Source organism: Panicum hallii, chromosome 1 (assembly GCF_002211085.1).
Source record: "Panicum hallii strain FIL2 chromosome 1, PHallii_v3.1, whole genome shotgun sequence".
Taxonomy (NCBI): domain Eukaryota; kingdom Viridiplantae; phylum Streptophyta; class Magnoliopsida; order Poales; family Poaceae; genus Panicum; species Panicum hallii.
Genome location: NC_038042.1, coordinates 3,788,797 through 3,814,427, shown reverse-complemented (window position 1 = coordinate 3,814,427; position 25,631 = coordinate 3,788,797). Strand labels below are relative to the sequence as shown.

At 42.2% G+C, this 25,631-nt stretch overlaps 1 protein-coding gene across 5 annotated transcripts; it reads left to right on the top strand.

Annotated features, from left to right (window-relative positions):
- The first annotated feature begins 1,364 nt into the window (after nt 1–1,364).
- Nucleotides 1,365–20,707, top strand: LOC112880796 (calcium-transporting ATPase 5, plasma membrane-type-like). Of its 5 annotated transcripts, none has more exons than XM_025945548.1 (35): nt 1,368–1,866; nt 4,782–4,999; nt 7,182–7,298; nt 7,393–7,450; nt 7,670–7,761; nt 7,849–7,980; nt 8,089–8,178; nt 8,323–8,392; nt 8,756–8,826; nt 8,911–8,994; nt 9,079–9,156; nt 9,238–9,309; nt 10,007–10,090; nt 10,203–10,285; nt 10,787–10,895; nt 10,972–11,027; nt 11,104–11,146; nt 11,220–11,303; nt 11,398–11,535; nt 12,318–12,380; nt 12,476–12,574; nt 14,186–14,296; nt 14,613–14,780; nt 14,876–14,935; nt 15,377–15,538; nt 16,257–16,373; nt 16,523–16,621; nt 16,711–16,848; nt 17,463–17,563; nt 18,688–18,733; nt 18,815–18,949; nt 19,133–19,240; nt 19,331–19,422; nt 19,960–20,042; nt 20,185–20,707. In XM_025945548.1, exons 2-35 carry the CDS (start codon nt 4,829–4,831, stop codon nt 20,241–20,243), a joined length of 3,273 nt encoding a protein of 1,090 aa, XP_025801333.1. In that variant the 5' UTR covers nt 1,368–1,866; nt 4,782–4,828; the 3' UTR covers nt 20,244–20,707. The 5 variants fall into 5 exon arrangements, 3 of the variants coding, with proteins under 3 accessions (XP_025801333.1, XP_025801341.1, XP_025801348.1); XM_025945556.1 differs by lacking the exon at nt 1,368–1,866 and adding an exon at nt 3,783–4,662; XM_025945563.1 differs by lacking the exon at nt 1,368–1,866 and adding an exon at nt 3,783–4,671.
- The last annotated feature ends 4,924 nt before the right edge of the window (nt 20,708–25,631 follow it).

The following is a 25,631-nucleotide window of genomic DNA, read 5'->3' as shown; positions in this document are numbered from 1 at the left end:
TATTTCCTCAGCAACGTTACTCCTCTATTTTCTCCCAACCACTTCCAACCACTTGCCCACTTGCATCCCTCTCTCTCCGGCGTCTCCATACAGGTGCGCAGCAAACCATGGCCTTGCCCCGCCTGATTGAGCCCGTCCAAGAGACCCATCGCGTCCGGTTTTAGCTGTGCCCCATTGCATAGCTCCATTACGAGAGGGGCTGCGCCGCCGTTCATCTCGCTGCCGCGCACCCGGCTTTCATGCCTGCGCATCGTGGTGACTCCTTCCTAAGATCCGGTGTGTTGCAGTCATGCTGCAAGAGGAGGCAGCAATGAGCATAGTGACGGTGACGCCCATGCTCGATGGCTGGGGTCCTAATGCCGGTGGAGGCGGAGATCTCCCCTCGTTCTCACCTCCCCCACCGCGTGATTTTTGATGTTGCGATAATTTGCTTTTCACTATTTCAGCGTGTGAATTTGGATGCTGCTTTTAGCTTTTTATTTTAATATTGCGGCAAGTGATTTTAGATGCCGGGATTGCCTCTTCACCATGTTGCAGCCGGTGAGTTTGGGTGTTGATATTTTCTTTGAATGTTGCAGCAAGTGAGTCTACATGCGGGGATTACTTTATTTACATGTTGCAACCAGCCAACCAGCAAGTTTAGATGTTGTATTGATGTGTTTGCAGAAAATAGTAGGGAACAAATGAGTTACGTTAGAATCCTTTTTGATGAAATATTGCATGAAACAATTGCATATTGTTGCAATAGCATTTTTTTTCCGTATGTTTTGCGCTGTTGATGTTGCATGCAACATTAGCTGCATTGCGGTGGATTTCTTTTTTGTGCTGATGTTGCATGCAACATTAGCTGCATTGCGGTGGAATTTTTTTTTTTTGTGCTCGATCGTCCGACGTTAGCGTCCAGATCGGACATCCGAGTGCTAGCAGCTCCAAACTCAAATAAGAGAAGAAAAAAAAACAACAAAAGCGCTTACTGACACATCATCCATCTAGAATTCCAAATCTGTATCGATCGTTCGAGTTGGTATAGACAAGATGTATCCTATATCCAATACCGTACAGGGTTTATGATTCCTCCTGGATCCCGTCTCTTGAACCTTAGAGATTCCTTTCAGCCGCATTGAACATTAGCTACCAACATGAAGCAGGGAACAGCCAAGTGACTCAATACAACAAGATACCTACTGCACAATCGTAACACGGTGCCACGCCGATGTAGACTGAAGACAACACTAGCACCGTACATTGTTGCATACCGTATAAAATAAATAAATAAATAAATAATCAACAACTTAATAACAAAATACTCCAAAAACACCAGCATATATACCAGCTGCTACCCAACCAATTGACTACCGCATCTCGCCAAAGGTAGCAGTGGTGGGTCGTCTATAAAAAGGGAACGCCACCGGCCAGCAACGCGAAATTCCAAAAGCTACAACTGCGGCTATAGCAAGAAGTGTAGATAGCAACTAAAGGCGGCGGCGACGCCAGCTGGGAGCGGCAGGGCAGCCATGGCGCTGCTTCTTTGCTCACCTGCTCAAGCAAGCTCCCTCCTCCTAGCGGGACCAGTCGTAGCGCTCACAGAACCAAAGCCAGCCGAGGCTTCCGGCTAAGCAAAGCTGCGGCTGCCCTGAGACACAACACAACCCTATATAAAACAGTGTCGTCCCCGTACGCGCCAAGCAGCGTGCTACTCCGAAGAAGAGAGACGCTAGCTAGAGCAGCTAGCAGATCGAGCAAAGGGTGAGGGTCCAGCAGCAGGCGTGCGCTTCCGAGCTCCTCCTGATCGAGCTCTCAGTTTGCGGTGCCCGTTTCTTCTCCGGCGGCCCGCGCCGCCGCGGCCGATCGAGCAGCTTAACCGAGGTACGTGCGACGTGTTTCATTCCCGGCCGACGGCCGGCACCGCGCCGCGCGGCATGTGTGCGCATGCGCGCCGATAGCGCCGGCGCCGGTGGCGGTGACCCGGCCGGCTGCTGTTCCTTCCTTCGCTTTCCCGTTTTGCTTTTTTGGCCTTTTGCTTTGTGATTTGCTTTACGAAGGTGTGTTGTAAGGATCTTGCTTGATCCTGGGGGCAAGCATCGATCGCCGAGAGGTTCGTTCTGGGCGCAGATCCAATCAAAGTGATCCGTCCTGGGGTCAGTCAGGCATTTACGGTTTACAAACGAGTCCACGAGGCACAGTAAATAAAAGACCAAAAAGTACAAAGACTTCATCTGCTGCTTCTTTTTATTTTCTTTGTACCTGCGTTGTTCGTATTTTGAAAAGAGCGAGTTCGTGTTCATACAAAATGGTTTCGAGGGTGGGGTGGGCTCGACTCTGGCCAGGCTTGGGCCGAAACGTAACCGGGCCCAGCTGGCAAGTTCGACTTCATCGATATCCGATAAAGGCCCACGAACACTCTAGTATAGCGTGCCATTTTATACTCTTCCAGCGAGTAAAACGTCGAACCAATCCGATAAATAATCAGAACATTCTGTAAATACTGAAGTCGAATTTTTTCAAAAAAATTAAAGAAATATTTTAGAAGCTAACCATTTCAGAAGGAGCTCGTCTGGAAGCCGAGGTCCATCACTTGACGGTCTCTCTCCTGTCCCTTGCCGAGTCTTTCTACGCGCTCTTGATTATACCATTCACTTCGGTCAGTCTCTCGCTGTCCGGTCGCTGCGTCTCCCCGTTGAAGCATGGCTAGATGCTGAATTGCTGATCTGGCATGGTTGCTTCTCAGTTGGTTTGCAGGGCGAGTACATGTTACGCTGGTCAGACTGGACTATACATTATTCAGTCAGTAGATACCTTGCTCTGGCTCCATGTCACTTGGAGTTGGAGCTCTCTTGTTTCGACGCGTCGCAAACTTAATATTTTATTTTCAAAACATATAGGGTTCACATGCAGCCTACGTGCTTTGGGCATGGCTGGATTTCGAGTCTGAAAAACAATCTGGAGCGTTTATTTTGTCTATACTTTAGCGCTTGTTCAGGCCACCCGACTAAATTTTAATCATGTTACATCGAATATTTGATACTAATTAGAATTAATAAAAATAAACTAATTACAAAATTAATTGCACAGATGGAGGCTAATTTATGAGGCGAATTCATTAAATCTAATTAGTCCATGATTTGACAATATTATGCTACAGTAAGCATATGCTAATACTGGATTAATTAGGTTTAATAGATTCATCTCGTGAATTAGTCTATATTTAATATTCCTAATTGGTGTCCAAACATACGATGTGACTGTATTGAAGTTTAGTTACCCGGATCCAAACATGCCCTTGCTTCACTAAACATACTACTATTTTTTTTTTTCAAAAACGAAGCATACTATAAATTCTCAGGAAGAATCTAAGCACAGGGGCGGACCCAGGCCTATTCAAGGGTATTAATTGAATACCCATTATTTCTACAATTACCCCTATACTAGACAGTAGAACATTATTGTTTAAGTAGTCAATTTCTTTACCTTTTGAAATTTTTGAACACACACTGTACAGATCTTGGGCCCACCTCTGCCTAAGCATACTATTATTGCTATGCAGCACATTGAAAGGGGACGCTTACGCTTACTTATTCAGGATTTCAGTACAAATTTAAAACAAAAACCAACATGAGCCAGCCGAGTGACTAAACATTACATCACTGGACGTTTTAAATGCAGAAGAAGGAAATTATATTGGCCACTGAACTTAAAAAGCATCAAGAACTACACTAGCACAATTACAAATAGCATAACAACAACATGAAAACTTGGTTCGGTAACCAAACCATGCTTTTCAAGTTGTCGCCTACATGACGCCATTAGACTCCGGTTGTCTACTTGACGCCATCAGACGAAAAGGAAAGCAGGGATTTTTTTTAAAATAATCGGACTCTCTTCCATAAGACAAACACACGCAGCGCCGCTTTATATCTCCATCAAGCGAAACCCATGCAGCAGGCGTGACTCGCGACTCCACTGGCAAAATCCAAAAGTTCCAAACCGCCCAGTCCCCTCGGTCTCCCACACGCCGCCTACCCACGACAGCCGCGTCGATCCCACGCCGCGCCAGGCGCGCGAGTGCGAGGCGAGTCAACACGTAGTAGTACGCGGGCCACCCGGGCGGGCGGGACTAGTGGTTCGGTTGCGAGTTGTGCCTTGTGCGTGACGGGCTCGTGAGGCCACCCACGACCGCGACTGGACTCGCCGTCCAGCCCAGCGGCCTCGTCGTCCCCCGGGCTCCGTTTCCTTCGCCGCTCGCCGGAGCTTCTTGCTCGTCTCGCCCGCCCCCGTCTCGTCCCTCTCGGCGTCCGCCGAAAGGGAGCCAATCCGTCACCCGAACCCCGCCGCCGCGCGAGCTCGAGCGCGGGGGTTAAAGGCGCGGCGGGCAAAAAGCAAAAGAGGAGCGGGCGAGGGCTTCGGGAGCGTGAAGCGGGAAGGAAAAGGCAGGCCAGCGGGGAAGCAACGCGGAAACCCCGAAAGCGAGCGAGACAAGCGCCCGATTCGCTTCGTTTCCTCCGCCGCACGCCTCCTCCGTCCTCCTCCTCCCCCCCCCCCCACCCCCACCCCCACCTGGCCACCCCTCCCCCTGCCACGGCGACCAGCTCCGCCCTCCGCCTCCGCTGCGTCGCCGGAGCCGGAGCCCTGTAGCTCTCACCGCGCGCGCCCGCCCGCCCCGAGGTGGCTGCCGTACGGCACTCCGCTCGCCGTGCGGGGGATGCTCCGCTCGTTGTTGCTTTTTTTTTGGAATTCGTGGGTTGGGTTGCTCATGCGCTGCTGGACTGTGAATGTGGCTGCAGATCGGGGAGGGGTGCGGTGTCATCTCTCCTGAGGAAGCGGCGCGGCGATGGCCGGGGGGCAGCAGCCCGAGGCGTCGCCCGGGCGGTACCAGCGCCGCCGCGACGAGATCGACGACGACTGCGCCGACGTGCTCGGCATCGACGTGCGGGGTCCGGACGCCGACCCCTTCGACATCCCCGCCAAGCGCGCCCCAGTTGAGCGGCTGCGGCGCTGGAGGGTGAGTACCTGACCCCCCATTTTCCGGCCACAATTTGAATTCGCTATGCTGTGCTCTCTGCCTCTGCTGTAGTTTGAGGACGCTGAGTTGAATGCTTGCCTTTTTGTAATCATTTTGTATAACTCTATGCAATGCGGTTTAATTTTGTCCACATTACTAATTATATATGCGCTGGTCTCATACGGGATTTTGGCTATTATTAGTATATATGTGCTGGTGTCTGATTTAGTGAAGCATATATTGTCGTGGTGTTTGGTGTAGTAAGTTAACTATTTGTACTTCTTATTGTTGTAAACCTTAACTGTCCCAATTCACTTCACACCGAATCCACAATTTAGTGAGATGAACTAGCGCTGGTAAGTCTAATAGTTGGCTCTCATTGGCTACTGCTGGATGACGCACTCTTGCTTCTGTTTCCTGAAGAGATACTCTGGATTCACTGAACAGGAGAAAGCAAAATACTAGGTGAACATGATATTTGAAGTGTTTCACCACTACCCCCACAAATCCTGAAAGGTTTAGTTTCCTCAATATTCAGTGAGTCATCCTAGCATCCCAACACCTCCTTAGCCCTTCGGGGGCATGTGTTATATAGAGCCAACAACAGGGACTACTAAGCCAGAATTCGGTGACACCCTTTCGTTTTTGTTGATCAGATTAGTCTATTGGGTAGACTCAACACCTGGATGCTTGCTTTGGTGTAGCTGTTCGATGTAATTCTACGCAATGCTGTATAATTTTGTCCACATTACTAGATATCAGCTGGTCTCATACATGATTTTGGCCATTATTAGTAATTTAGTATGTATGTGCTGGTGTCTGATTTAGTGAAGCGTATATGCTGTCGTGGTGTTTGGTCTAGTAAGTAAACTATTTGTAGTTCTGAATGTTGTAAACCTTAACTGTCCCAATTCACTTCACACCCAACCTACAATTTAGTGAGATGAACTAGCACTGGTAAGTCTAATAGTTAGTTCTCTTTGGGAACTGCCGGATGGTGCACTCTTGCTTTTGTTTCCTAAAGAGATACTCTGGACTCACTCAACCGGAGAAACAAAAAGACTAGATGAACATGATATTTGAAGTGTTTCACCACTACCCCCACAAATCCTGAAAGGTTTAGTTTCCTCAATATAGTGTGAGTAATCCTAGCATCCCAACACCTCCTTAGCCCTTTGGTAGCATGTGTTGCGTAGAGCCAACAACAGGGACCACTAAGTCAGAATTTGGTTTGCTGTTCGATTAGTCTATTGGGTAGACTTAACACCTGAAGCAAATACCGTGTTGCTGCTTGTTGATAAGTTTAAAAGAATGAAGGTTTAGAATGAATAAAATTTGGGGCAGATGAACTGTAGGAGTTGGCACTACAAAACCGTCTAACAACGTTAGAATGGACACAACGAAAAACCAGTGGACTTGAAGGTTGACACGACAAAATCCAACCTAATGACCATTCATCCTCTTATTGGCTCTGTTGGTTGTCAGTGGGTTATCTGCTCTGTAACTAAATTTGGAGCATCCATTTTGTTTTTCGAAGGCCTGCTGTTTTATGTGCAATGTGTTCTTTTAAAATAATTCGTAATGTTTATTTTCCATCTCTAATATCCTTCTCTCCTTTGAAAGGAAAATACAATTAACTGCAATTTCTTGAAAAAAATGGGTACCATTACTGAAGCAACCCATAGGTTAGCTAGTTGATTTCTTAGTTAACGTCTTTTATGCTTTGCGATTTGGATAGACGTCCACCCTTACACGACAGCTTGCCAAACTGATATTAGCATTCTTTTTGAAGAAATGTTGATTACTTTGCGGATGAAGCATATGATATTCGTAAAACTTGGTAAAATTATAATATTACAAAAATATGTTAACATCAAGTGATGTAGTTTGCATATGGGCATATGGCCAATTTAGATTGATTGCCAAATAGCTGGAGTGCACAGATTCTAATAACAAAGATCGCAGGGAAACACCCTTTCTTTTAAGACAAGATGGAGTACCTTCTTATTTTAACTGACAACAATCGAGGGAAACAGAATCCTTAATGAGTTCATGCATGGTTTCCAATGCTTTAAATATGCTTGTTCCAAATATTTGCTTGAACTAATGAAATGCAGTCATGACTGTTGTAATCTGTGCACTATTTTTTACATGTTATTATTATGTTTCCCCCCTTTTGCAGCAAGCTGCACTTGTCCTCAATGCTTCTCGACGATTCAGATACACGCTTGACCTAAAAAAGGAGGAGGAGAAGGAGCAAATAAGGAGGAAGATTAGGGCCCATGCTCAAGTCATACGGGTATACTTTCTAATTTCCGTGTTATTTCTGAAATGTATTTTTATATAATGCTACACTTTTCTTGATTGTTGAATTTAATTTTGAATACAATCAGGCTGCATTACTTTTCAAAGAGGCTGGGGAAAAGCAGAATGGTGACAGGGAATTACAAGGTAACTGCTTTGGGAATGGATGCCTTTTAGGTTTCACTGAGACAACAGAGTTTCATTATCGTAGTTGTAATTTTGACCGACATTTATCCCATGATCAACATCTTTGTCAAGGATTGGTTGGTTGCTACTAAGTTAAGGACCTAACTGCATCTTGATATGTAGCTGTGCAAAAATGACAATACTACTTTTGTAGTACTTTATTATTTTCTTTCTATGCAGAAATTCTACCACGGGGATTTGGAATTGGAGAGGAGCAGCTGACAGTGATGACTAGGGATCATAATTATTCTGCTCTGCAAGAATATGGAGGGGCATGTATCATTCATCTTTGAAAGTAAATTTAAGTCTGCAATTTATGGACATCCAATTAAGGCATGCCTGTCTTCTTTGAAAATTAGGTTAAAGGGCTTGCAAATTTACTGAAAACCAACTTAGAGAAGGGAATTCATGGCGATGAGGCAGATTTGTCATGCAGGGCAAATGCTTTCGGGGCTAACAGATATCCTCGAAAGAAAGGAAGGAGCTTTTGGGCAAGCTTCTTTACCAATTTAACTGTGATTACGCTACTTAAAGTTATTGCTATTTCAATGGCTAACTTTTGTTTGTTCTTTTGGTGGGGATTCATTTTGTGACTACAGGTTTTTCTTTGGGAGGCCTGCCAGGATATGACACTAGTTATCCTTATCGTAGCTGCAGTAATTTCTCTAGTTTTGGGCATTGCAACAGAGGTTGTTATTTATGCTTATCCCCTTGTGTATTTGAAATCTGTTTTATAAGCTTTCATAAACAATGTTTAAGCTGAGCAACTTACCTATGCAGTTACACTTTTAGTCATATATTTTATTTATTTCTAACTCCAAAGTTTTCACCAGGGTGTCAAAGAAGGATGGTATGATGGCACAAGTATTGCATTTGCTGTATTTCTTGTGATACTTGTTACTGGTATGGTGCTTGTTTTTCACATCTTATACCTGTACTTGCTGATTTTGTATTAGCAATGAAATAGTAGGGATATTAATAGGATGATGCAAATCGTGGCTTTACTCATGGTTATTGAGCTTTCTGAGTAAATTCTGTAGTTTTGGGAGATAAAATCCAGATTTGTTTTTATCCTTCACCTTCAGTAATATGTTTGCACTTTGCCTTTTGTATTGGTTTTTGGATGATACATAATAGATCTTTGCTGCCAGATTGCTGTATAGTGTTTTCTTGTACTCTTCATTTTTTTTTTGCCTTCGCTGATCGATAAACCATTGAGAATAAAAATGCTGCCCCTAACTATTTTCTTCTCTCTTATTGCGCTAGCTGTCAGTGACTACAAGCAGTCCCTGCAGTTCCAACACCTCAATGAGGAGAAGAAAAACATACAAGTGGAGGTTTGTGATATGGAACAACCATGCAAAATTGTGGTCCATAGATTTTAGCGCTCTAATTTTGTTTCATCATTCTGTTGTATTCAGGTTATTAGGGGTGGCAGAAGGATTCAAGTGTCAATATTTGATATTGTAGTTGGTGATGTAGTGGCTTTAAAAATCGGTGATCAGGTAAGCAAGCAAACATATTTTGCTTTGATTTATGACTAGTATTTGCATTTCTGACCTTATATTGGAACCCAAATGAGCTTTTAGGTCCCAGCTGATGGTGTTGTAATCAGCAGTCATTCTCTTGCCATTGATGAGTCCAGTATGACTGGGGAAAGCAAGATTGTAAGTGGCATGTTGCAGTTTACACTCTACCTAGAATCAGTTTTTCCCATGGTTAACACTAAACAATGCTTCTTCTGTTAGGTTATGAAGGATCAGAAGACACCTTTTCTAATGGCTGGATGCAAAGTTGCTGATGGTTATGGTACCATGTTGGTGAGTCATCATACTTTGCCTCCTTGTTTATTCTTCTGTTATGTTCTGAAACTTACATGTTCCTAAATAAAAATAGTCTGTTAAGGGCATAAATGCCATTTGTTTAATTAGATTATTTAAGTCTTCGTTTACCCCGTCCCGAGAACCTTTCCAATGGTTCACTTACAACTACAAAAGGGTATCCCGTTTATTTCTTTTCTTCTTCTCACAGCTCTTGTCATGCAGTTCCCTTCCTCTAGTATGCCAGTTCCTACCTGAACGTGAGATACCGTTGTATGGCTCCAGCAGCTCTCTACCGCTTTATCAATTTAGCTCTGCTGGCCATCTGCAAGTAGGCCTCCTTCAGTCTCTCTCCTAGTGCCCTTTTTGATGATTAGGTGCTAATAGACGTCATCACTGATGTGGACAAAATAGCCCTGAATTGGATTCATGGTGCAAAATCGCCACCTAGAACCATATAAGGGTGCAAATATTCCTGTTTTGGAATGTCTAAGGCTACACCTTTTTCTTTTTTCTTTTTTTTTTGGGGGGGATTAGAATTTGAATAGATCTATTTCATATTCCTTGTTCATTTGTGTCTATGGGTTTTTAATTAATGCATGGTAGGTCCTGCCACCCTAAGAGATGTGCTTGTTAACAGGCTTTGCAATCAGGCCCTGGGTATTTTGTGTATGTGACCTTTTTCAGTCCTTTGCAGGTAACTGCAGTTGGCCTTAACACTGAATGGGGTTTATTAATGGCCAGCATTTCAGAGGATAACAACGAAGAAACTCCTTTGCAGGTTTGACCCTTTTATCTTTTACTGATGATTTGACCAGGAATTGTGATATAAAACTGTGAAACCTCAGCTGCATTTTGTGGTTTACTTCATGGCTTTATCTTTTCTCTTTAAGGTACGGTTGAATGGAGTAGCAACATTCATAGGTATCGTAGGGCTTTCTGTTGCTGCAATGGTCCTCGTAGTCCTCTTTGCAAGGTAATAACAATGTCTTTAAGTCTTTCGATGATTAAATTTGAATAGGTCAGGTAACTAACCAAACAGTTCAAATGCAGGCTGTCACACTGATTCACAACACTAAACTTATGTTCTCTTAGTATTCTGGAACTGCTAAAGCGCTACAATGCATATTGAAGACACTACGGACAACATAATATTCCTTATCTATTAAAAATGACATATGCCTAAATGAACTGATCTATATGCTACACAGATGACATCAGAATTTATTACAATGATAATTAAGGTTATTCTTTCCCTTTTAGTCTTTCCCCATAGTTTCCCCATATGAATGCAGGTACGATATAAGATTGCTGATATTAGAAAGTTTGACTAGATTATACTTAAAAAATTATATGTTGATCTTAGATGTAATGGATAATACAAGGATTTAAGGCAAGGACATACTACAAATCTTTTTCTGCCACATATATATATCCACTGCAGGTACATGTAATTAGAATCTTTTTCTTGTTCCAGGTATTTTTCAGGACATACCACAAATTCAGATGGTTCTGTTCAGTTTGTCAAGGGGCGCACAAGTGTGAAATCTGCAATATTTGGATCAATAAAGATACTGACTGTTGCAGTACGTAGTGGGTATTTTTATTGTATCTGTAGCACCTAATTTTTATTAAATCTCATACTGCATTGAATTTATCTAGGTGACCATTGTTGTTGTCGCTGTGCCTGAGGGCCTACCACTGGCTGTCACACTAACGTGAGTTAATATATTTTGACTTTTTCATATTCCATTTTATTTTAATTTCTCAATGTCTTTTCCCCCCTTTCATCAGTCTGGCTTATTCCATGCGGAAAATGATGGCTGACAAAGCACTGGTACATACTTCTCCAGATTAGTTTATGCTTTATCCTTTTGGTTATCACATGTTGCTAAACATGTCAATTTCAGGTGCGGAGGCTTTCTGCCTGTGAAACAATGGGTTCGGCTACGACTATTTGTAGTGACAAGACTGGTACATTAACATTAAATCAGGTTAGCTTTTTTTTTTTCTCTCAGATTGCAATGGGCCTTGCAATGCCTCTGATTTTGTAATTACTTGATTATCTGGAACTTTTTGCTGTTCAAGATGACCGTTGTGCTATCGACTGTTGGCGGGGTGAAGCTGCAAGCTCCTGCTAATGTTGATAACCTGTCACCTACTGTAGTTTCACTTCTACTTGAAGGAGTTGCACAGAATACTTCAGGAAGTGTGTTTGAGGCGCAGGTAATGTCGCATGCTCTCGTTTTACCTCATTCATATGTGATCTTGAATTACTGTTATGAAATAATTTTGTAAGTCAATTGCAATTTATTTTTTAACTCAGACTTACGTGTGGCCTATTACTGTAGCTGGCACAGGCACATGAGCAGTATACCCAAGTACTTTATATCTAATTGCATAGTTCCTAGAATAAAGAGTAGAGACCATTTCATTGGGATCATATCTATTAGTTAGGAAGTAAGAGATTTATGGCTTGTTAGGGAAGTAAAGATATGTTAAGTAGGACTTAGGAGTCTAGTCATCTCTGTAAAAGAGAGACCCACGTAGCTCCTATAGAGAATTGAGCAATAATACAGCAAAGGGCTTTACCCACCGAATTGGTTTCATCGGAGCCTCTAGTTGACAGAAGAGGCCTGATGACATGAGGGTATCTGCCCTTCTCTACCTCAGCATACCATAAATCCATAATAGTTCAAGAAGGTTATGTGTATAATCAATACGGTAGAAAATTATCCCATTTCCAGTTTGGCGTACTAGGATATATTCAATTTTCCAGTTTTGGTTGCTGGTGATTGTTGAAGCTGTTGAGGTGCTTCTTCTGAGATGTTTCTTGTCTTCTACTTGTGGCATATCGAAAATGTTAGCAAATTGTCATCTTCGATTTCTTTCTTTTACTGCTTCTGCTATCGTTTATGCTAGTTACAGTGGCATATTTTTTTGAATATAAAATCTCATATTTCCTTATTTGCACCCCTACTGTAACATTATAAATTGTGGCTTATCAGGATGGTAGCGTCGAGATAACTGGCTCACCAACGGAAAAGGCTATCCTTGCTTGGGGTCTTGAAGTAAAGTTCCTTAGCTGCTACTATTTCTGGTGATATTGTTAAAAATTCTCTTTCATTCTGATATCAATTTTTTCTTAACCTATTGGTGCCTGTAGCTTCGGATGAAATTTTCAGAGGAGAGATCACGATCTGCTATAATTCATGTCTCTCCCTTCAACTCTGAAAAAAAGCGTGCTGGGGTTGCAGTGGCTGTGGTAATTTTATCCTCATTTTTTTTTCACCGTGTCTATGTCGTTTGCTCGAGCTCCAGTTTATTATTAGATTACTCATGGCATCCTATTTCTTGAAACTGATCGATGCCAACTTTCTGTGTTGCCAAAGTATTTTGATAGAGGGACTTTGCTAAGAATACAAGGCTCCATAGAACTTAAAATCATTACATATTTTATTTAGGCATATGACATGCCGAAATTTACCTTCTTTTTCTCTCTGTTTCTGTGTTTTTGTTGAGTTCGGAATGTCACTTTAGGATAAATTGATGCATCTTACATGTTGAGATCATTTGTATTTTCTCAACCATCCTCCATTACTTACTATTGGTTCACAAAATAATATCTGGAGTACTGACATTTTTCTGACACCTATATGTAATCTCGAAAATATATTTACTGGATAATTATGCCTTAAAGAAAGTAATGTTGAAACTTTAACAAACATGTCTAGAGGTTTGTTTATTTATTAAAGAATTTGTGTTGAATTTTAGTGTGTTTTTTGTTTGAATAGGTCTGTGCGCTCTAAATTAACTAGCCTACATGAACAAAAGTTCGTTTAACAAATTTAGACTACATTTCAGGCTCAAAAATCATTTTCTTTTCTCAAATACTCAGGAGAGCTTGTGTCAGTTCTATTCTTAGGGGAGGTAACAAGGATGCTTCTTTGCGGTGTTCAGCTGGAGCATTCGGGCTTAGGCTGTTTGCTTAAAGCTGGGTTATGTTGGTCGTATCTTTAATTAGTATATGGCACTTCCTTCGTATTTTTGTCATGGTTTGAACTGGTTCTGTACCGTAGTTTTTCTTCCAAATTTCTCAAGCAACAAAAATTATGAGAGAATTTGGGCCTGTCCTTAGTTGCTTATCGACCATCTTCCGGGAATGACACCACCAATTAGGAAAAACAACATTAGTGTATGGCTGAGGAGCTATACCCTGAAGACCAATTTTTTCAAATAATTCATACCAGACCTGACAAGCAAACACACAAGGTACCAAGAGTCAAGAGATGCTGGATGGTTTCATCAGCCTGGTCACAAAGAGGACCTGCTGCCGGGTGGCGAAGGTCTCCCTTGGCCAATCAATCCGCTGTCCAATATCGATTAAGAATTGCTAACCAAATGAAGAACTTGCAGCGAAGAGGTGCCAGTGATTTCCAAATCCTTTTCCAGGGAGCAAACTTAATTGATCCAATGAAAAATGCTTTATAGGCTGATTTACTTGAGAATTTGCCAGATCCTGTGAACCTCCAACTATGTTGGCTTCTTAATTTTGTTAGCTAGAGTGCCATTATTTTACATGATCTTAAAGTGTTGTTTAATGCTATGTTATGTGCCCTTTGATCAAAAGCGTTGTTTGGGGGGAGGAAAAAAAAATAAATTTGGCGGACAATTTATGTTGTAATAATTTGTAAAGCTTAATAATATGTCACGTGGAAGTATTCTTGAGACAAATGTACTTGTATAATTTTTCATATTGAAGATCTAGTACTCAATATATTGTTGGCCAATTTGAATTATCTTGACTCGAAGCATTCGCAGAGGTACTTAATTTCTACTGAAGGGAGCAGTAAACTTGTTCATGTGCCATTTTCAGAGTGATTCGGATGTTCATGTACACTGGAAAGGAGCGGCTGAAATTGTTCTTGCCTTATGCACAAGTTGGATTGGCGCGGATGGCTCAATTCATGAAATGACACCTGATAAGGTAGAAACACTGGCCCCTTTCCAAATTTTCCACCTCCATCCCTAAATAGATGTCATTCTTGGATCTTGCACATGTACAACAACCTATGCGCACATATAGAATACTGCAGTACCTTCATGCAGAGCCTTTGTCAGGTTACTTATTGCTCTTGGGATGATTTTTAAGCTACTCCATTATAGTAAATAGGAGGGGTTGGGGATACATAAGGAAAATATGGTAAAAATCATCTCAGAAGCGACATAAGAAAGCTAGAATGTCAGTTTTCGAGAACAGAAGATGTATTTTGAAAGTTCTCATCTCCACTTTCACCTTTCAGGTTAATCAACTCAGGAAATTTATTGAAGATATGGCTGAGCAAAGTCTTAGATGTATTGCTTTTGCTTATAGAAATCTTGATCTGGAGGATGTTCCAAGTGAGGAACAAAGAATCAACTGGCAACTGCCAGATAATGACCTGACTCTTATTGGAATTGCAGGGATGAAGGTATATGTTCAAGAATTTGCAAATGGTAAATTATGTTGCGTATTCTAGCTCTAGTAGTTCCCTGCTTGTTGCTGAGTTACCCCTTTTATTTGCAGGATCCTTGCCGCCCTGAAGTAAGAGAGGCTGTTGAATTGTGCAAAAAGGCTGGTGTAAAGGTGTGCATGTGTGTTGCGTTCATGCCTATAGGGGCATGGGGATTGTTAGAAAGAATACAAGCCATATTTGTCTCAGAAAATTAGTGTGCTGTGATTTCTTGCAAAATGTTTCATTATTAAATATTATTAATCATATAATACCCATGTCAAAAAATAAAATTTTAGATGTATTTAAGTTCCATAAACTTAAGATTTCATTACAATTTTCATGAATTTGCATTCTTTTTACCGGGCAGCTTAGTTTGATGTTTGATAATTCCATTTTTTAAATTTTTGAGATTCAACTCAAAATGATAAAGTGAATCTTCCAAAGAAACTCAAGCTGTTTATTTGTCTTTAGTGGTTGTGAAGGCACATAAATTTTGGCCCTATTAACTTTTCCTAAAATTTCTTCTACGTACTAGAGTGCCTGCTCATTGACTCTAGCATGACTTATGCTAGGTACGGATGGTAACTGGAGATAATCTGAAGACAGCTAGAGCAATAGCACTTGAGTGTGGAATACTTGAGGACTCTGATGCATCTGCACAAGCTATAATAGAGGGAAGAGTTTTCCGTGCTTACAATGATACTGAAAGGGAGGATGTTGCCGAGAAGATTTCTGTAAGACCACATCCATCATTTGTGCTTAAAACAATATATATGAATTAGGGACATGTCCCTAGTTTATCAATGTAAGGACATGTTTTAGGGTTTTCGGTTGATTCATCATTCTGAGATGTTAATATTTTGTGCATGTTGTCTTAGCCTTACCTTATTGTCTGTTTTGGTTGAACAAAAAGGTCTGGGCCTATTGTTTATATAGTTGATATCATGTTGCATAGTTTAATTCAACACATTTTCCTTGTCATTCGTAGTTATGTATATTACTAATATGTATTTTATACTATGCAACATATTTTAGTTTTGGTTTATTGCCTTTATCTTATCGACTAATCCACAACTTTCTAAACTTCAAGATCAGATTCAAGGATATTTGAGTGCGGTGTTTTTCTCATTGCAAATCTTGCTTCTTGTGGTTGCCATTGTTTCTCTAATTTAACTGCTAATGCCCCTATTCCTAACTTCTGATGCATAGGTAGATATCCTATGTTCTATAATTCTGTTTGTCTCATGCGCAACTGTTAATGGTAGATAGAAATATGAAAATTTGAAACAAGTGATACAAAACTTTGACATCTTTTGGTTATCTTTAGCTGAATTTGTCGAGGCATTTCTGACTCTTTATTTCATCATGTACATACTTTATATTATTCAATATGTGCTCTTACTGTTGACTTGACTGTTCTACTGGGACTAACCATATTTCAATGCACTGCAGGTGATGGCACGATCTTCTCCTAACGACAAACTTCTCCTAGTAAAGGCTCTTAAGAAAAGAGGCCATGTTGTTGCTGTTACTGGTGATGGAACAAATGATGCTCCTGCATTGCATGAGGTACATTCAAATTGAGAGTTCATATTTTGAATGAATAAAATAATGAGCCATGCATGTGATGGTATTCTGCACTATTTGGTCCTACTAACGTGATGAGGTTTCTTTCTTCGTTTTTCACCCCTTCAACCTATCATTGTTCCCCTTTTCAGGCAGATATTGGTCTTGCTATGGGCATCCAAGGAACAGAAGTAGCTAAAGAGAGCTCAGACATAATTATTCTAGATGATAATTTTTCTTCTGTTGTGAAGGTTAGGAAAGTTTGTAGAATCTAACTATCTTCTTAATCTGCACCTAATACAATGATTGCCTTAAATGTTCTTCACGTTTTATATTCTAGGTAGTCCGGTGGGGCCGCTCCGTTTATGCAAATATCCAAAAGTTTATTCAGTTCCAGCTCACTGTAAATGTTGCAGCTCTTGTCATAAATGTTGTTGCTGCCGTTTCCTCAGGAAATGTTCCTCTAAATGCTGTTCAGGTTTGTATAAACATCTGCAGTATGCTTTCCTTATCATTTCTGCTATACCAAATAATATATTTAGTGCCATTCATATTGATATTTTAGCTGGTACCCAAGTTTGAATACTTAGAGATTAGTTAACTTAGTCTTGCTGTGCCCACTTTCCCCAATTTCCAGTTTCCTGAACGAAATGAAAGGATTGTACTTTAGTATGTAATTGCTAGCATTGTACACTTAGTCTAGTCTAGTTGCTCTCCATTTTGTGCTACTATTGTGAACCAAATCCTGCTAGTTTATTGTGGTGTTCTTTGACTTGGTGAAATAAGAGGTATATGTGTAAACAAGAATTTGTTAGAGGAACATAATCCAAAGGTAACTTTTAAAGTTGTGTGCACAAATGCGATGTCATAAATATTATAACATAATTTCTTTTTGAGTAATGCCATGTAAAGCCCATAATTTTCCGAAAATTATGTACAAGGAAATGTCAAGGATCAGCACTGCAAAAATAATATAGCCAACTTGACATTGGCCAAATCAAATTGTTAATGAACAGAAGTGTAGTTGAAGTATTAAGCTTTTATTTGAGTTGGACATCAACAAATATTTGCTTCCTTCTGTTTCGGGTACAGCTTCTCTGGGTTAATCTCATCATGGACACACTTGGTGCTCTTGCATTGGCTACTGAACCACCAACGGATCAACTTATGAGGCGGCCACCTGTTGGACGGAGGTAGGTCGCTTGCTCTTGAAACATTATCTGTAAAAAGATCTGTATCTCTACATTATTCTTCTGTAAATATTGTCTTTTATTTGGTTAGCACTTAGCAGTAAACCTTTTATGTCTAAAATCTTCAATAATCAACCTACAGTGACATAATTGTGGATCTCATAACTCTCTTCTGCTAATAAAGGTTATTGGATACTTGAATCAGTTTGTAAGGTGTGGTCTGCACATGTTCAAGATTATTGCTTTTTGGGTCAAAAAGAAAGATTATTGCTTTGTATTTTTGGTCCAACATTAGGTTTAGTAACCCACTTTTACCCAGAAAGGTACTGAATGATTCATAAGACAGAAGAAAATTGTTGGCCTATCAAAGTTTCTACCAAGCTGAAAAAACGATTAACACTTCATTAAGATTTTTTCATGATTATATTTTAAAGGTTAGGAACATCTAATTATAAATTAACCCTATAGATACAAAGTTGCATGAAGTGATGGAAAATTCTTGAAGTATTTTCTAACATAGACTATCATGTCCTCTATCAGACAATCACCTCACAAAATTTGAATTTACAATCCACCTTGTGCGCAGGGGAAAATGGGGACAAATCTAATTAGGTTGTAAATTCGACCGATTGAAATAGCTTGGTTGAGTGAATTCAATCTAAATTTTCGTTCATGGGGTGAAGTGGAGAAAGTGAGTTGGTTAGGGATAGTAAACTGGACCTTATATCACTTTTTACAATGCCACTTAGTTCCTCCAAGGTTGATCGAGTTTTTTTTTTATGTTATGTATTTCTGTAATGGAAGTAGTAAGTATTCTGTGTTTACTGTTGGTACATATTTGCCACTCTTATTTTTTAGTTGATTACTTGTTACTGGTTTATCAGGGGCTGTGTAACCTTTCCCTGAACTTCACCATTCAGCTTGGCATGTCTTAAGGCAAGATTGTGCTGGCATTGAAAATGTAATTTCCTGGTGAAAGCAGCACCAAGAAATAGTGTTTCTTTGGATCATTTGCATTCCAAATTTTAAGTTAAACTAAAGGATCCGGCCATTTCTTTTCACAATTGCTTGTTGACAAAATTGTTATACATGCTTAAATGGCTAAAATTCATGTGAATTTGATGCAGAGAACCTCTTGTGACTAATATCATGTGGAGAAACTTGTTTATTCAGGTATTAAGGTCCTGCCATATGCTACTTTGAACTGTTACTGAGCTACTTTTTTATTAGATACCGACATTTGTGTAACCGCAGGCTGTCTTTCAAGTTGCTGTTCTTCTTACCCTCAACTTCAGGGGGCGGAATCTTTTGCATTTGACTCAAGACACATTAGAACACTCCAGTAAAGTGAAAAATACAGTTATATTCAATACATTTGTCTTATGTCAGGTAACTAATTTTGCTTTCTCTTTTACTCAATTTGAAGGCATATTCATAACCTTGAAGTTACATTACGAATGTAACTTTTTCCCTCCGTTTGAAGCAAGGAATATAAAATGTTAGTAATTGTTAGCATACGTGTAAGCCATTTTGGGAATTGACAAAACATTGACTTTTCACGTTTTCCAATAGGTGTTTAATGAGTTCAATTCTCGTAAACCAGAAGAGCTGAACATCTTTAGTGGAGTTTCAAGAAATCATCTTTTCTTGGGAGTAGTGACTATAACCATTGTGATGCAGGTAAGAAAGGATTTTATGTAAATGTATCTGTAAATTTTAAATTTTAGGTTAAGGATATAGCATTTGACTGGCATGTCATTTTTATATCAGGTGATAATTATTGAGTTCCTTGGGAAATTTACATCGACTGTGAGACTGAATTGGGAGCTTTGGCTTGTTTCTGTAGTTATTGCTTTTGTAAGGTAAGATACATTTGGATACTTTTCCACTTTAAGAACCATCATTGTGTTGTAGGGATGAGTTATGCTTCCTGAATAATTTTTTGGAAGAAAGTCTAGATAACCTCCTGAACTTTTGAGCAAAGTCCATCCCAGTACCTGATATGCAAAATCAGGCATCCTACTCCTGAACTTTAATCAGATACATTTTAGCCTAAGCTAGTGTTGCTGGTGGTTTTTGCTATGTTGATGTGTGATCTGATGCCTTTGCCCCTCTTGTGAATTGTTATGATCTGGTCAGTCTGTAGCTATGATTCGAAGGTGCACGTCGGGACTCCACTAGATTTTTCTCATTCTTATTCTCACAAATGGCACTATTGACCTGATCCACAGCCTCCAGTGACTTCAGGCATTTTAGTTTCTTAATTTTCTCTCAACAGTCTACTTTAGAATTGTTTATCTCCAAGCAGTTTGTTAAAAATGCTGGGAATTTATTTTTGATGGGTGTCATAGAAGATTGACTGTAGCTTGCTTGTAATTAACTACTGCCTGGTCATGCAGTTGGCCCTTGGCTTTTGTTGGAAAATTCATTCCAGTTCCAAAGACTCAATTGAAGGATCTCATTCTAAGGTGTTGGCCCAAACGTAAGGATCTCACCTGCTCTTTTTCTTTTTTGTGAGATATTGAAAATATGGTTCATCTGCACCAACTGCAGTTGGCTTCTTTATGTTACTTGTTTATTGAAATGGAGTTATTTGTGTTGGGTTTGGATCTCGTCATGTCCAGGTGACGAGGGAGCAGCACAACAGGGACAGGATGAGAGAAGATCAGAATCACAGGTGTGAAGCTGCTTGGGCAAGTGTTCAGATTTATCTAGTGCTGAAATATAGTGTTGCTGCACATAGATGGTGTTGATTAATTTTGTGTGCTGATTTCTTCTAACCATGCTACCTTGATCCCTGGCTATAAATTCTGAGGCTGTGGTCAGCGATCAAGGCAATGCTACATTGTCGCTGGGTCATGATCTAGAGTTGAAGTCAATGTAAACAAAATATGTCTTAGCCTAACAAAGTTCAGTACTTCTGTAGTTAATTGCGCAAGTTGTGCCAGAAGTCTTAGAATGTTTTGATCTGGGGAAGTCCCTATAAACAGGGGAGTGTAGCTTGGTTCCCTATTGGTTTTAGTTGCCAAGTAGTAGAACATTTTGTCTAACCGGATATTGGTGTTCGGTGTAAAGTCTGATATCTGAATGCTACTTGGGTGCGGTTGAAAGATTTGACTTTCGCAATGTACATTGGCTGATTTGCTATTGGCTGCGCACACTTTTATTTTTTGATGAATTGCAGTGTGCATGTTCTGGCTGCGATTCGTTTAGCAGTTCCTTTTTATGGAAAGCACAAATGGTGTTCTGAGATCAACAAATCCTATTGTCGGGCATCATTCAGAACACAGGGCACCCAAATTTTTGCACGATATTATGATTAGCCGTAAGCACAAGGTACGGCCATCCAAATTCCCAAGCCTTTTTCCGGAGTCGCAGCTTAAAGAGCTCCTTTAGCATGATGTTTTCCTGCATGTCTCCTTTGCCAGTTTTATACATCCAAGAGTTTTCATTGACAGTCGTGGCCGTGCTGTCCTTGCAAGTCCTAGACTTGTATCCTCGCAGTACTATAATGCAGATTCCCAGCAAGCCATTCTCATTTAATTCTTTCAGAATCAGCTTTCAGCTGGATACGTGCAACTTAGCAGAAGGGTTCTATTCTATCACAAAGCTTGATTGAGTGGTCGAAATATCAAACGAGGCCTTTGCAAAAAGCAACGAGGCAAGGCATGCATTGTGTGCAAATTGCCTCTCGATTTGTTTACGGGGGGACGCGCCTAAGCATGTCCCGGAGCCAATAAGTAGGGCACATGGGCATAGTGCCCATGCTTCCCCCCACCACAGAAATCATGATGCTTGCTTTTCCCTTCTTCCCTGGACGAGATGCCCGGTCGCCTTTCATTAGCGGGAGCAGCGGAGAGCTAATGGGAACTGGCGAGGGAGATTAGGGTACGACTTAAGAGGGGATCCTATGATATCCCTATTGCATCTAACCTTGGTTAGCTCACTGAAATGGAGTACTGATAGCACGGTAGTACTAATTACTACTACTTAACAAGATCCATGGGCCTTGGATCTCGCATCCCTCCGGATGCTGCTTGTGGGCTGTGGCGTGCCTGCCTGCGTACGGACATGTTTGCACCCTGGCGAAAGAACTCTGAACATGCATGCAGGCTTTCTGCCATCCATCGTCATGGAGCTGCTGCAGCCTGCGGGTGAAGGAACCAGGGAGGAGGGAACCATGTAGGCATGCATCAGGCTGTTGGAGCAGCTGCCAGAGGGGCGGAGTCAGAACGTACCGTCACTACTCTGCAACGGCAGTACAATAGCAAAATAGCGCATTTTTTTTAACGTAAAATATCCCATTCAATGAGCCAGAGATAAACTGATAAGCAAAAATGAAACACGTGAGGGGGTATGGTTCAGACGAATTTCTATCTGTAGTAGGTTTCTTTTGATTTAGTTTCCGGAAGGTCGTGTAAACCTTGTAGTAGGTTCAGACGAATACGTTTTAAATCTGTTGGTCCTGTCCTCCGCCCGCCCGTAAGGACTGGTTGCAGGCAGGCAGGCAGGCTCGCAGCCATGCAGGAGCAACTTGCCGCAGTAGTTTGTTCCTCACTACTAGTCACTTCCGATCCTCTGCTCGGTTCACAGTGGATACTCATCTGGTCCCGAACCATGATGCACGCTGCCGTCTCAGTCTGTACCTCCACGCACGGACAAAGAGGGAATTTATGAGGGGCGTTAGACGCATCCATGGACCGAGACAACGTAGCGCCACCCATGCACGTACGCATCGCAGGCGCAGCTAACCTTTTGCTCGCGCGCTAGCCGCCGCGACGCGACGGCCGAAACTCGGAGGGCGTTCGAAGCCATCGAGCCAGCGCACGCACGTAGTCACGGCGGCGCGGTGACGTGACGACAAGGGGAGGATCGGAGACGCATCGATCGGTTCAGAGTTTCAGGTTGGCAGGCGACGAGACGCGCGCGCACGAACACGCGCCGCGCGCCGCCCCGGCCGGCCATCGGATGCTGCATGCGCGCAGGGTGCCGACGCGCACCCGGTGGGGTGGCGTCTAGCGACGCGCGCGCGCACGAGCTAGGCGACCCCGCCAGGAATTCAGGATCGCCCCCGTACGGCCCGATGCTGCCGTGCGCCTGTGCCTCGTCTCGTCTCGATCGCCATCCACATTCAGGCGGGCCACAGGGGCCCGGCGAGCTTGGCACTGCTCGGACGATGGTGAATGTTGGATATCATATTACACGTGCTCGTGAGCACTGCACGTACGACGGCTCGCTGCCGGACATGGCGTTGGCAGCTTGCAGAACAGCGGCCAGATACCATTCAATGTGTCGGCCGGGTCGATGAGCACCGCGGTATGGAGGGCTGCCGTATTCTTTTATATCCAAATTGAACTGTATACACCATCGAATCCAATGTTTGAACGATAATTAATTACCTGCTGATATTTTTATTTTCTTGGGAGGTGAAATAATAGCTAGCTACCTGCTGCTAATATACCACACTAGCTAAGATGCAAAAAGACTAAAATGTTCGTTACCTTTCAGTCCTTGCTTTTACCGGTTTGTTGTACAATGCAAAAAATAAACAATGCTCTCGTTGCCTTCTAGTGAAAATTATCTGTCCGGCCAGGGAGCGGATGTAAGGGAGGTTAGGAGGGATCAAGCCCCTCTATTTTTCTCAGATCAATGGATACCCTCTAGAAGTTTCTCTCTATTTTTTGGAAGGAAGAATGAAGAAGAAGGGGAGGAAGAAGAAGATAGAGGAAGGAAGAAGAAAGAAGAGATATCTCTTTTTATATATTTTTATATATATTTTCTGGATTCGCAACTGCGTTCGGATGGGAAGACCCCGTGGCACAGGGTTCACTGCGAGGTCACCAGCCGGCCATCGCCGGTTCGTGTCGTTGAAAGAGACCAATTGTCAGAAATATGACTGTTGACTAATAGCGATCAGCTACAGTCACCATTAAGGCCGTCAAAATTTAATCGTGTGATCTGATCTTTCCAGGCGGTTTCGATAATGGTGGTAAGCACTTGAGCTGAGCTGACGTACATGCCTGCAGGAGCATGCACTACGGGAGAAGCCTCGTTTGTCGAGTGTCTAACACACTCGGCAAAACAACATAAACACTCGGCAAACACTTTGCCGAGTGTTGCACTCGGCAAAGAGGAAACGGCAAAGAAAGGGTCGGCAAATGCCTCTTTGCCGAGTGTTTTTTGTCGGGCACTCGGCAAATTAAAGACTTTGCCGAGTGCCTAATCCTGCTCTCGGCAAATAAAATGGACGTGACGGCGGAAGAAACGGTGACGGACGTTTGCTGAGTGCCTGAGAGAAGCACACGGCAAAGTGTATGCTCTTTGCCGAGTGTCCTAGGTCAGCACTCGGCAAAGTGTATGCTCTTTGCCGAGTGCTGGTGTAGTGACACTCGGCAAAGCGTATCCTCTTTGCCAAGTGCTGGTGGAGTGACACTCGGCAAAGAGATTTATTTGCCGAGTGCCGCGTGAGAGGCACTCGGCAAAGGTATAAATTTTTTTTGGAAACGTCTATTTTCTCTCCCTCCCCGGTTGGGAAGCCTCACACAATAGTTTTACAAGTTCACAATAGCTACACAAATGCATCAAACAAGCTGATCGACCACAAGTTTTACAAGAGTTTAACGACGAAGTTAACAAGCAATGCAAAATAGTTTTACAAGAGTTCAACGGACAAATTCATAAAGTTCACAAACAGTTCTCAAAACCACTGATTACAACAAGTTCACAACAAAGGATCATTTGACTGATTTCAAAAACTATCACCAAGTTGGCCAACTAGATTGATTTGGAGAAACATGAGGATGATTTGAGGCCGACGATTAATTCTGCACAAAGTAGAAGAGATTACATGTGTGAGACAAGAAAAATGACGATCATACATGACTAAAACATATCCATACTCACAGGAGTAGAAAACGGATCAGGAGGTGGAGGTGGAGGTGGAGGTCGAGGTGGAGAAAACAATGAAGCTGGCGGAGCAACACCCGTTGCGGCGCCAAGGCTCTCCATGTATGCAAGAATCTCCCTCATCCTCTGCTGCTCGGCCAGCCGCTCGGCCCTCATCCTCGCCTCCAAGTCCACACATAGCCTCCTCTCTTCTTCTACCTGGTCCTGCAAAATTTTCACCCCAATATTACAATAATGCAAAGAAAAGATCTATAATAATCAATAAACGACATATAAAGAAATAATAACCTGGAGTGCCTGTATCCGGTGCTGTGAAGTGTCCTGCCGAGGTCGTATGGCTGGGCTCGCGCTGGTGCTCCTTGCTCTAATATGAAATAGAGTAGGAGTAGAGGACGAGTCGATTGCGCCGTCGGCAATCCAGTACCGCCCATGCTTCTTACCTCCTCCGACCCTCATGACGACTTCACAGTCAAGGTCCTCGGTGGTCCGATCATAATCTGGACTATGGACTTCCCTTGCCATCGATATGTACTCACTGAGGCGGTTGTGGGCGGTCGCGTTGCTGTATGCCTCGGGCCCGTCCTCCGAGTTGTAGTTGACATCGAACGTCATCTTGCCCTTGTGGGCCATAGCAAATGTTTTGAAGAGGGAGCAAGGCTGGCCACCCTGTGACGACGACTGCGAGAAAACCAGCAAAACAATTAGAAATCATGCATAATTGAGTGTTAGATTAAATAAATAAATTCGCGTACCCATACTTCGGCGTATCCGCTGAGGCTGCGGTTGCCTTGATAGTGTGGTACACCAGGCATCATCAAACGCCGCTCCTTTAGCAGCTTCGCCAAACGCCCGTTCCAAGAAAGCATCGGTCTTGTCGATCCATTCATCGGTGACCTGACCTTGACCTAAGCAGCCACTGTACATCCACTCACAGTCTTCCATCCCCTAAACATATATAGCTGAGAATAATATTAATTGCATATGATACAAGTTTTCATGAACAAAATAAAGTGACACAATCGCAACCCAAGGCTGCTAGGCAGAGGATACAACTAACCAGAGGATACAACTAACCTATATATGTGCTGGGGAAGAATCCGTTGTAGATTTTTCTAAATGATTATTCTAGTATAGTATTGATGATCTACAATTGGACACTAGAACT

Excerpts from the sequence above, each read along its gene's own strand:
- LOC112880796 (XM_025945548.1), top strand. The coding sequence starts at position 4,829 with ATGGCCGGGGGGCAGCAGCCCGAGGCGTCGCCCGGGCGGTACCAGCGC. Across the intron at positions 14,781-14,875 it reads TTGGAATTGCAGGGATGAAG|GATCCTTGCCGCCCTGAAGT; the intron begins GTATATGTTCAA and ends TTTTATTTGCAG. Across the intron at positions 15,539-16,256 it reads ATGTTGCCGAGAAGATTTCT|GTGATGGCACGATCTTCTCC; the intron begins GTAAGACCACAT and ends AATGCACTGCAG.